Source organism: Argopecten irradians, chromosome 1, assembly GCF_041381155.1.
Source record: "Argopecten irradians isolate NY chromosome 1, Ai_NY, whole genome shotgun sequence".
Classification (NCBI taxonomy): Eukaryota; Metazoa; Mollusca; class Bivalvia; order Pectinida; family Pectinidae; genus Argopecten; species Argopecten irradians.
The window spans coordinates 16,980,475-16,995,680 of NC_091134.1; the positions used below are offsets into that span (position 1 = coordinate 16,980,475).

The window sequence follows — 15,206 nt, forward strand, 5'->3', positions numbered from 1 at the left end:
AAAGCCATCGTTAATTGTGTACTATGTATGCATATAGCTATGTATACCACTCTCGATCTGTCGTACGGAAATTGCTTAACCAAGGATCAATATGATTATCATCTAATAGTTGTGACATTTTATGAACTTGTATAATTGTTATTTTGTATAATATGTATTTATAATGACCATTTCCACAAGTCTTTGCTTTCTGACTAAGACTTACAGACATGTGTAACAAATTAACCACGCGCGCCGTTCATGTCTAATTTCATGCACAATGTCACACACACATGTAAATGGCATGTGCCCTGGCCTTTATATCTTATACCTCAGACGAAAAATTTGAATAGATTCACATACATTTATAATTTTTATTGATTTTATGATACCCATAGCGATATATTCTGCATGCGAAACAAGTAAGGTATCTACAGCCAGAGATTAAGATAGCATAAATTATCTATGTCTCTGTTATAGCATACGTACCCATACCCAAGCTCAAACTGCACGTTTAAAAGCGTGCATGTGGCTAAAAACATATTGCGTATCTCAAATACAACACTGAAGTTTGATCTCTTATAGAAAACCAATGAACCGTAACATGACTGCATGTAACTGTGTGAAAGGTGTTCGGGTAGGTAAACGCCCGTGGCTATGACCTGGCAGCCGTCATATGACAACAGACTCAGTGTCAAGTGATTTTGTGTATTGTACACATGACTGTAGCTGGCCTTGGATTTTCTCGGCACGTGGCGACAACAAATTGTCCGGATTATTGCGGGAATTTATTAACGAAAATTACATTTCTTTCCCAAAATGGAGTTCCGGATTCGGAATACGAATTTCCGGACTAGTGAGTATAAATAACATTACGGAAATCCGTTCCCGTCCGGATTGTGAGTTTTCCGGACTATTGGCGTCCAGATTATCGCGGGTCCACTGTATTGATGTTGTTGGCATGATATGAAGTCAGAGTAAAAAACTTAAACAGTGAATGTGATGTCAATAATCAGAAAAGAATATAGGTTCGCAATTTTAAGTATTGGTTTGCTATCTATGACGCATGAAAATTTACGTCAGCCACATCTATCACATTTTCGTCATTTCCGTTCATAGAATCGAACAAATCTTTTAACGTCCATTCACATACATACCTGTTATTAGGGGAGAGAAATTAAGACTGTGCAACTTTTCATGATGCAATAGAACTTTGGTAAAAATACTTCTAGTATTTTCTTCTTCTGTTTCATCACAGTACAGGTATATTTCCTTTAAGTGAGAAAAGCCTCCTGCATTATTCCTCAAACACTCAGCTGTGGCTTGCATACATGTTGCTTCTGGCATGACATCACAAAAATCCAAAGGAATAGCTAAACTGAAGACTTTGTTTGCATCCGCAGTTTCCAATGTCCTTCTAATACTGGAAGCAACAACAGACATAGACGTGGACATCCTACTTCCCTTTTCATCTTGTGAAGGAAACCGAGTGTAGATGATACTTTGACAACGCAGGCTGCCCGTTTCTTCACTGATGTGTGGACAAGAATCAGACTTTGGTTTACTGACAGATGGACCATGACTTTGATGTAAGTTCTGTTCCACAGACGTCCCTGCTAATATAATAAATTAAACTATATACATGTACTGTAAATGTGAAAATACAATCATCCCATGTCAAAGTGGAAGGCAGTTCTTTAGCAGTTTGTAAGCCTTCACAGTTTACTGTATAAGCAGTTCTTTTAGCAGTTCTTTAGCCTTCATAATGCAACTGGCTGGGACTGTTAACCCTTAGCAATCCATTGGAAAAATTGGCAGTCCCTTAACCTTCACAGTCCACTAGCAGTCGGTTAGCAGTTCCTTAGCAGTTTTTAGGCAGTTATTAGGCAGTTTTTAGGCAGTCCGTTTTAAAATGAACTGCCTAAAATGTCCATATATGGCGCATGCGACTGCTTACTTTAGGCAGTTCTTAGGCAGTCTATTTCAAAATGAACTGCCTAAAATGTCCAAATATGGCGCAAGCGACTGCTTAATGTACGAATCAAAACTGCCTAATATCTATAAATAGCTCACAAAACTGCTAAAAACAATCCAAATATGGAGCATGCGACTGCTTATATTTATGAATCACAATTGCTTAATACTTATAAATATAAGTTCAAGAAACTGTTAACACATTTCCAATTATATGGGAAAAAAATGAAAATACTATAATGTGGAAAATATGTAAGACAAGTTATATATAATTACACTAACTCTAAGATAAAGTTTGCAGTTTTTAAAAAATAACTTGCCTTGCATTATATGCATGCATTTACCAGTATTCATTTTTCAGAAATTTATAGAAAATAAAAGATTGAATAATATAAACCAATCCAAGATATATACACATAAATCATAATGTTTATTTTGTGTCATACAAATTGTTTTAAAAAGAAAATGCATCATCTATATTATACTGGGGGTGTATAAGAGTAAAATGGAAAATGAATTTGAATTTTATCAATAAAAAAAAATAGAAATAGTTAACTTCTAAGTTTCCAAATTTAAATGCATGGTTCCCATGCAGCTATATATATATGCACATAGATTGCAAGCTCATGCATCTTACCTTGTACTTTGGGGGTTTACAGCAAAATTATAGGGTTATAAACCAGTACAACACCAGAAAGCATACATCCAAAACTGAAACGTTTTACTATTTCTATTCCTGGCTATACACAATTCCCTTTATACTAGTTATAGCTTACACTTAACTATGTAAAACTGCATGTTGAAAACTACACCTCACTTATTTAGATGTCCAAAATATTCACCAAATGGTCCAAATTATGTAGAAGATTATCTGTGCACATGCTTCCTCACACCAAACTGTTCAAACTGACCGCTGGAATTTGGAGGGAGACTACAGGTTCAAAGGTCACCACATGTGTACACACAGCAACACTACATGTGGGGGTCACCATCTCTGTGTATAATGACCCATGGCCAACTCCCCATGGCTGTAGCTGCCTCCCCAGGGTGTTAGAGATAAGGGACTGTATATGCATCTATGTTTATATGTACAAAATAGTATTATTGGCACATATTTATCAATAATATGAGAAATTATAATAGGACTTTGATATTTTATGAATACATGTATAGAATAATTATGTTGATCAAACTGACCTTTATTTAGTTTTGAATTGCATTTAAATGGTTTATGGTGTGTAAAATTAAAAAAAAAAGTTTTGAAGTAGGAATTAATCACACATTTAAAATTTACAATTTAATGATGTATCTTAATTCATGTTCCTTTGCATTTAATAATAAGTTGCAAGACAACTTCACTATATAAGTTTTATTTTGCCATGCAATTTCTTGCCTTTGTCCATTTGGTATGTGAACTGCTCTGTTAGACTGCTAAGGTCTATAAGCAGTCAATGACAAGCAGTTTCAGTCTATGATAAGCAGTCACTGACTGCTTACAAATATAGTTAGCAGTTCAACAAGCAGTTTTAAATCTTGTATGGTGAAATATTAGCAGTTTTCAGTGACTGCTTAAAACTGGACTGCTGAGAACTGCCTAATAACTGCCTAAAATTTGTGGGACTGCTACAAAACTGCCTAATAACTGCTTATATTAGCAGTTCAGTTTGACATGGGATACTGCTGTAAAAAAAAATCACTAACTTGTATTACTTTGTATATAATTTCTGTGAAAATCTATTAAGACAATGATACATGTACATATGGAAATGATGAAAATTTATCCATATTGGTGCAATAAAATCTTACTGCTGAATTGGTTGTAGACAGGTTCGGGTAATGATGAATTTACGATGGCAAAGTTACTCTTTTAACTCTGGTGGCCCAGAGCCGAGACTTATACAAATTCTGTTCTCCTTCCTCTGGGATGCTTCTGGCCAAAAGTTACAATCTATGGAGAACTATACGACTAGTAGCAATTTAAATGATTTTCCACTGTTTACCCCCACTGGGCCCTGTCATTCCTGCCCCAGATTTATGCGGTCTCTACTCCTCTTTGCCCAGGAATGTTTCTGGCCAAATTTGTTTGTTTTCTGTCATCTTGCATTACCAACATTTTTTTATATATCTGAATTTTAAAATGAACAACTAATGCATTAATAAACCATACGTAAAAGAGACAAATTAAAAAGGTGAGCATTTTTTTACAAATCAAAAACAGGTGGGGTGGTGGTCAGAGAGTGTTTTCACTACTTTTGGGTATGACCCTAGTGTCTGATAATCTAGATAAGGCTAAGATTTATTGCTTCAAGTGTGAGTCTATACACTGCAGAGACTGCATCATATCAAACTGAAATGGCAAGGCTGCATCGTAAAATTGTATTGACATAAAAATATCGCGATTCAATTTGAAACGCGACGCATCGTTTCAACCTTAGTTACAATTCATGCTGAACTCTATGAAAAGTAGCAATTTAAAAGAAATGTTGACAGACAACCTATGAAAGACCTTTGTGCCAAAACTGGAGTTAATTTTCTTTAATCATAGAAATTGCCTGATTATGATTCCGCAAGCTATACTCTGAAGCCGGTAATAAGCAGGAAATGATAGCTAGTATCGATGTTTGTGAAAGTTTCCATAACGACTGTTATTGTCATCACATCAGATGCCCATTCTGCCCACGGGCGGTCAGAGCCAAAATGTATACAAACTTTGTTCCCCTTCCCCCAAGGATGTGTCTAGATCTGGCCCAATTTGCTTACATTTCATGCAGAACTCTATGACAAGTAGCGTTTTAAAGGATTTACCGCGATTTCTCCTATTGGGTCCTGCCCCTCCCGCCCCCCGGGGGGTCAGAGCGAAAATTTATACAAACATTGTTCCCCTTCCCTCAAGGATGTTTCTGGCCAAATTTGGTTACATTCCATTCAGAACTCTATGACAAGTACCGTTTTAAAGGATTTACCTCTACTTCCCCAATTGGGCCCCAACCCTCCTGACCCCGAGGGGTCACAGCTAAAACTTGTAAACTTATATAAAAACTTTGTTCCCCTTCCCTCAAGGATGTTTCTGGCCAAATTTGGTAACATTCCATTCAGAACTCTATGACAAGTAGCGTTTTAAAGGATTTTCCTCTATTCCATCTATTTGGCCCCGCCCCTCCCGCCCCCGGGGGGTCAGAGCAAAATTTATACAAACATTGTTCCCCTTCTTCCAAGGATGTTTCTGGCCAAATTTGGTTATATTCCATTCAGAACTCTATGACAAGTAGCGTTTTAAAGGATTTACCTCGATTTCCCCCTATTAGGCACCGCCCCTCCTGTCCCCGGGGGGTCAAAGCCAAAATTTATACAAACTTTGTTCCCCTTCCCCCAAGGATGTTTCTGGCTGAATTTGGTTACATCCCATGCAGAACTCTATGACAAGTAGCGGTTTTAAAGGATTTACCTCTATTTTCCCTATTGGCGCCACTCCTGCCCGCGGGGTGGTCAGAGCAAAAACTTATACAAATTTTGTTCAAAGTTTCAATAAGCTTGGTTCACATTTACTCAAGTTGGCGTGTTCACAAGGTTCAATAATTATTATTGCAAAGGGCAATAGCTCTGTAAGTTACGATCGAATCAAACCCATTTTTCAGCTCGTCCGAAATCTTTCCAATTTTAGTCTAAATACTAAGTTTCATTAAGCTCGGTTATATACTTACTCAAGTCATTGCGTTCACAAGGAAATGTTAATGGACGTCGCACGACGGACAACGTCAAGCATCAAGCTGCAAATTGCTGCAATCTTTTCTTGCAATCAAATTTGGTTGCAGCAAGTTTGCTACAAGCTTGTTGCAAACACTTTATATCTGTTAGGGAGTTACTGTTTACCAAAAAAACAACTCATTTTTACTACGATCTAGAACTAAGACTCCTCTTACTAGTATTGCTTTTAGATATCCTAGAACAAAATAAAATGCTCTTACCACACATCATTATGCCTTTTCCAGCTCCAATAGGATTCATACGACAATCTACAGGACACATCACAGCATAAACATCTGCCTCCGTTATGTTTCCCGGGACCAACATCATGTATGGAGATTTACTCACAACCCAAGTATGTGATGGACAAGGTTTCTTGGCAACTATTTCTTTTTCCACAGATATATAACAATGCTTAACAGCCTCAAATTTGGACTGTTCAGTTGCAAGAACATTTGGAAGAAACATCATTGTTTCAGAGTCACTTTGAATTTCACCAGTTTCTTTTTCTAAAACAAGATTTTGCAATGTCAATATTTTGTCTTTGTCCAAATATCTCAATCTGATTTTTGTTTCCTGTCGGTCTTAATTCGATACCAAAATCTTCTTGCAGTTTTTTTACAAACTTTGGATTTCTCTCAAGGACAAACCTCCAAATTCCTTCTGGCATTTCCAGCAGCACTGAAACTGAAGTGTTGAGTTCTTCATGAAATGCTTTCATCACAGGGAGAATGTCTTTCATGGCATCTGCTGTTGCAACTAAACATACATCATCGGTTTTGGAAAATATATTGACTTTTCCATGGTGCTTTTGTCGCACCTTCATGACATCCTTTTCTTCTAAGAGTCTTTTTACATGGGTAAATTTCTTGCTTAGAGACACTAAGGATACACTTTCATCAATGATCTTCCAAGCATTCACTGCTTCTTTCACAGGAAGTGTGTATACATCAACAGTATCACTATTTGATCCAATTTTCCAGACACATCTTGGATGTTTCTTACCAAGCTCCTGATTAACATAATGTTCTGCTTCCTTATTTCTGAGGAGAGCAGCACAATCTGACTGTAATGATACAGTGACTTTGTCTTTCTTTACCCTGTCAAGGATCCCCTTTATTTCCTCTACAATCTTTGTCAAATCCCCTTCCAATGCTTCAATCACAATACAGTTATTTTCAATGGTACAACGTCGTTCTGGAACTTTACTACAAGCGTCAGCTATACTCAAATCTTTCCATAATTCCAGGTCTAACTCCTGAACTTGTAATCTCTGATGTAACTTCTTTGACTCCTTGGCAGCAGATTGCCGGTGATGTTCACTACCACCAGATACAACTGGGTAAGTTGATATCCATCGTATTATATGATCCATAACATCTGTGGTAGCTGCTATATGAATGCTTTCATTTATATGGGTAACGAAGACTTTCCCAAGTTGTGATTCATCCAATCCAAATTTTTTTGATGAAAGTTCTCTGTGCTGTGGATCTCTTGCTGAAAAGACTTCTTCTTTGATATTTTCCTCTATTTTGACATGAGCTTCTTCTATGTGTTTCTTTTGTGGACACCTTAGCAGCAGCTGTCCAGGTGACACAACTTCCCATACACAGAGTATCTTGTTTGCCTGCAATGCTTCGTTTACATAGGTTTTCACTCTAGGATTTGAAAGAAGCTCTGTTTTAACAGGTGACATCTGAAGTGTTCCTGTACATATTCCACTGAAAAAACTGGGCAATCGCTTTTCTGCACTTCTCAGCTTCATTCTGTGCTCCTGTATATATGACTTTTGTGTTGCAGTCCAACAGACAAATTGAAGCATCTGGAAAAATCTCGTCTCAGCTTATCTAGAAATCCGAATTCTCTGAGAAGAAGTCCATAGGATTTAGAATCTAGATAAATGATAATTTCTTCAGTTTTCTTCATCATTTCTTCATTTTTTATGGCGCCTTTTGTTTTTCTGAAAATGTCATTAATAGTTTGGTGGAAACCCACTATATATAAACAGTCATGACCCTCATCAAGGAATACATCAGCTTTACCATCTATACATTCTGGAGTTAGATATGAAAGGGATCTCTGAAGTGAATCTTCAGTATTTCCAGATGATAGCTCTAATTTTTTAACTCCACATCTTGAAATTTTGAAATCCATTCTTTAACATCGTCTATGCACTTTTCAACTGAGTTATCATATGAAATATAAATACAAGGCACTCCATTGTGGTTCTCATATTCCCAGCCATTAGGTTTGGTGAGGTGGTCCTTATGATGTTTGAACAAGAACTGTATCAGGCAAATGTCACCATGAAAATTCAAAATATTTTGCTTGGTTGCCTTTCCTTTCCACAATGTACACCCTGTTCGTGATCCAAACTCTATCAACCTTGTCTCTGTGGGAGGGACCTGAAAAAAAACCAAAAACAGTAAAACATGTCTATAATGAACACATAATTCACAATTTTATATAACAATAATACCCTGATAGTCAGTTTTATTAAGGCTAAACCAATTATGGCCATGATCCAAGCTTATATGTTATAAACAATAACTTAAATTGCTTTACATTAATTGTAAGTTACAATATTGATATAAATCACTTTTCGATAATCCAAATGTAAATGATCAAGAGGTCTTATATAAATGAATAAGGGTGGGAGAAAACCAGAGTTCCTAGAGATGTTCTGATTTAATGATAAATTGACAACATTTTTCAAACATTGTGTTCTAGACAAAGCAGGTAGGACACTACTACATTTACACTCAACTACTACTTATGTCCTGTCATAGCTCTGTAAAAACATGGCGCAAATAGTCAATATCAGTTAATAATGCCTTAATAAAAATTAAGAGGCCAATGGCAGAGATGAAGATTCACCATATAATTGACGACAATGTGCAAGACAATGGGTTGGACAAAGTCCAATCAAGAAGTACTTAAACTCAGGCCAAATGTGAGTTGATTTTTGAAATGATGAGTTCAAGAATATTATTTCTTGTTATTTCAATCCTGCTGTTCATTATGTGATCTTAGACAAAAGCAATAAATACTATAATCATATATATTTACAGTTTGCACTGACATGAACTCAATAACCATACTTTCTAGTATTATCATTATCAGTGTATAATGATAGGACAACACGTGTGGCGATTCTATTGTTACAGGAATAGTCGATGGCGTAGCAACGTGGGGTCATGACCCCACTTTTGTTGAGAACATATGAATGACTCGATTCCGATCAGCTGTTCAATCGAATTCATTGACGATGACGGGAGAGAAAAAAATATGGGCATTTTAATAAACAAGAGGCCCATGGGCCTTAACGGTCATCTCTGACTATTAGTACAATACAACATAGTCGTTTAAAGATTTTAGCCTATTTGACCCCTATGACCTTGAATGAAAATCAAGGTCATTCATTTGAACAAACTTGGTAGCCCTTCATCCCAGCAAGCGACAGGCTTAATATCAGGTCTCTAGACCTCTTAGTTATTCACAAGAAGTTGTTTAAAGGATTTTAGCCTATTTGACCCCTGTGACCTTGAATGAAGGTCAAGGTCATTTATTTGAACAAACTTGGTAGCCCTTCATCCCAGCATCCTACAGGCCCAATATCAGTACCCTGGGCCTTCTGGTTCTTGAGAAGAAGTCGTTTAAAGATTTTAGCCTTTTTGACCCCTTTGACCTTGAATGAAGATCAAGGTCATTCATTTGAACAAACTTGGTAGCCCTTCATCCCAGCATGCTACAGGCCCAATATCAGTACCCTAGGTCTTCTGGTTCTTGAGAAGAAGTTGTTTAAAGGATTTTAGCCTATTTGACCCCTGTGACCTTAAAGGAAAGTCAAGGTCATTTATTTGAACAAACTTGGTAGCCCTTCATTCCAGCATGTCACAGGCCCAATATCAGTACCCTGGGCCTTCTGGTTCTTGAGAAGAGGTCGCTTAAAGATTTTAGCCTTTTTGAACCCTTTGACCTTGAATGAAAGTCAAGGTCATTCATTTGAACAAACTTGGTAGCCCTTCATCCCAGCATGTCACAGGCCCAATATCAGTGCCCTGGGCCTTCTGGTTCTTGAGAAGAAGTCGTTTAAAGATGTTAGCCTTTTTGGCCCCTTTGACCTTGAATGAAGATCAAGTTTTTTTCTGGTTTTTGAGAAGAAGTCGTTTAAATGATTTTAGCCTATTTGACCCCTGTGACCTTGAATGAAGGTCAAGGTCATTTAACTTGGTAGCCCTTCATCCCAGCATGTCACAGGCCCAATATCAGTACCCTGGGCCTTCTGGTTTTTGAGAAGAAGCTGTTTAAAGGATTTTAGCCTATTTGACCCCTATGACCTTGAATGAAGATCAAGGTCATTTATTTGAACAAACTTGGTAGCCCTTCATCCCAGCTACCTACAGGCCTAATATCAGGTCTCTAGGCCTCTTAATTATTCACAAGAAGTTGTTTAAAGGATTTTAGCCTTTTTGACCTCTTTGACCTTGAATAAAGGTCAAGGTCATTCATTTGAACAAACTTGGTAGCCCTTCATCCCAGCAACCTACAGGCCAAATATGAGTACCCTGGGCCTTCCGGTTATTGAGAAGAAGTCGTTTGAATGAAAAGTTTACGGACGGCGGACGGCGCACGACGACGGACAGTACATGATGACAATAGGTCATCCTGACCCTTTGAGTCAGATGACCTAAATATATGCAACAGTCGTGAGAATTAATAACATCAAATTGCGTGAAAAACTGTAAATAAATCTATTCCTTAAGTAACTACTGTGCTAACTAACTACTTGATCATCAGTGACCAGGTAGTGCACCTAGCTAAAGTTAGTTCTAAAGTCCTGGGTTCATGCCCCAGTCTGGCCAGCACATTTGATCCTTTCTGTTATGAAATTGCTATCTAATAACATACACCATGATGATGGTAGTATGAAGGGTTTCGTGTGTCTTCAAGGGAAAAGACTGTGAGAAAAGAGACAAGAGGCCCATGGGCCTTAACGGTCATCTGACTCATGGCACAAAACAACAAAGTCACAGTATAAAGTAGTGGTTAACAATTAATATAAACAATACAAGGAACTCCTTAATTGAATCTGTAAGTTAATGAAATAGGTAAATGTCATTTGTTGAACAAACTTGGTAGCCCTTCATCCATATATGGTTGTAACCCATTCAAGGATTAATATATGGAGTCAGATTTTAAAGCCAAATTTCAGCAAAGCTCCCATTTTAGACCTCCGCCGTACTATCCCCATGGGTCTTAGCTCGGTCCTTTTTAAAATATGATTGTCCTCACCTAAAGTTCCCCCTTCTGAATCAATTAAAACCCATATAGACCAATTTTCATTGAACCCAAACACAGGAAGTGGACCAGCGGCCATCTTGGAATACCAAAATATTTACGAAAATGTTTGCATGTTATTCGGCATCAATTAAAACCCCTATAGACCAATTTTCATTGAGATCAGAGACTGAACCCGAACACAGGAAGTGGGCCAGCGGCCATCTTGGAATACCAAAATATTTATGAAAATGTTCTCATGTTGTTCGGCATCAATTATAACCCCTATAGACCAATTTTCATTGAGATCGGAGACTGAAACCTGAAAACAGGAAGTTGGCCAGTTAAAATTAAGAAAATTTGCCCTTTTGGGGCCCACCCCTCAGCCCCTAGAGGTCGGACCAGACTCATTTATATAAAATATGATTGTCCTTCCCCAATGATGTTTCACACCAAATATGGATGAAATTCATCCAAAGATGAAGGAGGAGTAGGATTTTAAAGCTAAAATTAAGAAAATTTGCCCATTTGGGGCCCCACCCTCAGCCCCTAGGAGTCAGACCAGGCTCATTTATTTAAAATATGATTGTCCTTCCCCAATGATGTTTAACACGAAATATAGATGAAATCCATCCAAAGATGAAGGAGGAGTAGGATTTTAAAGCTAAAATTAAGAAAATTTGCCCTTTTGGGGCCCACCCCTCAGCCCCTAGGGGTCGGACCAGGCTCATTTATATAAAATATAATTGTCCTTCCCCAATGATGTTTCACACCAAATATAGATGAAATCCATCCAAGGTAAGGATGAAGGATCGGAAAAGTAGTAGGATTTTAAAGCTAAAATTAAGAAAATTTGCCCTTTTGGGGCCCACTCCTCAGCCCTAGGGGTCGGACCAGGCTCATTTATATAAAATATGATTGTCCTTCCCCAATGATGTGGGTTTAACACTCAAATATGGATGAAATGTTTTTTCATCAAAAGGATGAAAGAGGAGGAAGAGGAGGATTTTAAAGCTTAAATTAAGAAAATTTGCCCTTTTGGGGCCCCATCCCCTCAGCCCCCTAGGGGTTGGACCTATCTCATATATATAAAATATGATTGTCCTTCCCCAATGATGAAATATGATTGTCCTTCCCCAATGATGTTTCACACTAAATATGGATGAAATCCATCCAAGGATGAAGGAGGAGTAGGATTTTAAAGCTAAATTTAAGAAAATTTCCCCATTTGGGGCCCCACCCCTCAGCCCCTAGGAGTCAGACCAGGCTCATTTATATAAGATATGATTGTCCTTCCCCAATGATGTTTCACACCAAATATAGATGAAATCCATCCAAGGATGAAGGATCGGAGTAGTAGGATTTTAAAGCTAAAATTAAGAAAATTTGCCCTTTTGGGGCCCACCCCTCAGCCCCTAGGGGTCGGACCAGGCTCATTTATATAAAATATGATTGTCCTTCCCGAATGATGTTTAACACCAAATATGGATGAAATCAATCCAAGGATAAAGGAGGATCGAGTAGGATTTTAAAGCTTTAATTAAGAAAATTTGCCCTTTTGGGGCCCACCCCTCAGCCCCTAGGGGTCGGACCTATCTCATATATATAAAATATGATTGTCCTTCCCCAATGATGTTTCACACTAAATATGGATAAAATCCATCCAAGGATGAAGGAGGAGTAGGATTTTAAAGCTAAAATTAAGAAAATTTTCCCTTTCGGGGCCCCACCCCTCAGCCCCTAGGGGTCAGACCAGGCTCATTTATATAAAATATGATTGTCCTTCCCAAATGATATTTTACACCAAATATGGATGAAATCCATCCAAGGATGAAGGAGGAGTAGGATTTTAAAGCTAAAATTAAGAAAATTTGCCCTTTCGGGGCCCCGCCCCTCTGACCCTAGGGGTCGGACCATGCTCATTTATATAAAATATAATTGCCCTTCCTCAATGATGTTTCACACCAAATATGGATGAAATCATCCCAAGGATGAAGGAGGAGTAGGATTTTAAAGCAGAGTAAAATAAGAAAATTTGCCCTTTTGGGGCCCCACCCCTCAGTCCCTAGGGGTCGGACCAGGCTCATTTATAGAAAATATGATTGTCCTTCCCCAATGATGTTTCAAACAAAATATGGATGAAATCCATCAAAGGATGAAGGAGGAGTAGGCTTTTGTATAAATAGTCTTACGCACGATGCACGGCGGTCAGATGACCTAAAAAGAGTGTAGCGCTGAGTTGATCATTGGTGACTATGCAAGTAGTTCATTTCTAGAGCATCTGGCTATAGTGTTTGGTGGTCTTGGGTTCAAACCCTGATCTGGCCCCTATGTTTTCTCCTCTCCTAATACAAGCAAAGCCTCTGATTAATTTCACTAGCTACAACTAAACACCAAGTAATTTATGTGTCAATCATTCCATCATGGTCACAAACCCGTAGTGAGCAGTTTGCCAGATAACGGCAGTAAGATGGTGTTTTATTTCAGGATGTATAACTTCCATCTGACTCCGAAATTTGGGACATCCTTATATGACCTTGGTTATTGTTATTATATGGTAAACAAAGACAAACAAACCATATAAAATCGACTCTGGTAGCCAGTCATTTTTCAACATGCATATATTATACATACAAATTTTGGATGAAATTTTTCATGATTTCACTTAATGTTGATGTAGTCAAAGCATATCATCCATGAAACAATATATATATATAAAGCCCTAATGACAACTTATGATACCTATTTCCATACAAATCAACCTTAGTCAAGCTTTAGAGTAATTACATTCTCAATATTCCAGGGTTCACTATCACTGTCAGTATATATCCACTGAAGGCAACAGAACACACAGATTATTTGGTCCTTTGATGTACATGCATATGTATGTATCAAAAGAATTGAATAATGGTACACTGTGCATGGCTTTAAAGTTGGGCATCACTCTATCTCTCTGTTAAATCTTCAAAGGAAGTCTCTACAGGCCTGTAATTGGTCATTTTTTTTCTTCTCTTGAACTGCCTCCAGTTTCACAATGAGATATTCCAAGGGTGGATTATAACGTCGGTGATATAGTAATCCCTAAAGCATCGAGGATGGAGTAATTGAAGAAAAGTTAATTATATCAAGGACACTTAACTATAAAACACTATAATAGATATATTCATCATCAATTGTCATATACCAAATTAATCATGAGAGTCTCCAAAAAATAAATCAAAGCTAGGTAGCTCCATCAGTCAGTACATGTGGCTATTATTCATATGCCACAGGTTGATGGTCAGCTAGGTACAGAGACCGGACAGAAGTATTCAGACAAAGGCGTCGTGATATATACCGCTAAATTTCTTGCGGCACGTAAAAAGCGGAATAAATCCAGTTTGGAAACTTGGTTCGCGTCATAGTATACCTCAGCTTCATGTCATCAGAAAGATGACGTCATGCGTAATGTTGTGGCGGTAAAAATAAATTGCGTCGTCTGCTGACGGAATCGAAGGAATTCACGGAAATAACATGGGTCGTCATGGTAAAGAAGTGACGTCTGGCTTAAGAAAAGCAGTCGTAGCAATGATAGATGGTGGGATAAAACAAACAATTGTTGCAGATAGGTTAGGCATACCAAAATCTACAATTTCTGATATTTGGAAGCGATATGTGAGACGAGGAAACATGGAAAATACACATCGATGTGGAAGGACGCCATATTTGACAGATCGCGACCAGAGAAGGCTCTTAAAAGTTGTGCGCGGAAATAGGAGAAAAACTTTGGATGAAGTAACAGCCAAATTAAATGACTACAGGAACACTGTAAATAATGTACAGGTTAGTAGTAAAACGATTGACCGGAATTTAAACAAAAGGCCCATGGGCCTTAATGGTCATCTGACTCATGGCACAAAACAACAAAGTTACAGTATAAAGTAGTGGTTAACAATTAATATAAGCAATACAAGGAACTCCTTTGTTGAATATGTAAGTTTCTGAAATAGGTAAAGGTCATTTGTTGAACAAACTTGGTAGCCTTTCATCCATATATGGTTGTAACCCATTCAAGGATTAAGGAGGAGTCTGATTTTAAAACCAAATTTCAGCAAAGCTCCCATTTTGGACCCCGCCATTCTATCCCCATGGGTCTTACCTTGGTAATTTATAAAACATGATTGTCCTCACCTAAAGTTCCCCCTTCTGAGCCCCGCCCCTCTGTCCCAAAGGGTCGGACCTAACTCGTT

At 37.9% G+C, this 15,206-nt stretch overlaps 2 protein-coding genes across 3 annotated transcripts in view; both read right to left on the bottom strand.

Moving 5' to 3' along the window:
* The window catches only part of LOC138319164 (uncharacterized), a 169,700-nt gene that overhangs the window by 38,267 nt on the left and 116,227 nt on the right, over window positions 1–15,206 (bottom strand). The gene's annotated exons all lie outside the window — the stretch shown is intronic.
* Window positions 1,127–10,469, bottom strand: LOC138319176 (uncharacterized). Its single transcript, XM_069262132.1, has 2 exons — window positions 5,919–10,469; window positions 1,127–1,595 (listed from the first exon to the last, which is right to left on the bottom strand). Exon 1 carries the CDS (start codon window positions 7,517–7,519, stop codon window positions 6,191–6,193), a length of 1,329 nt encoding a protein of 442 aa, XP_069118233.1. The 5' UTR covers window positions 7,520–10,469; the 3' UTR covers window positions 1,127–1,595; window positions 5,919–6,190.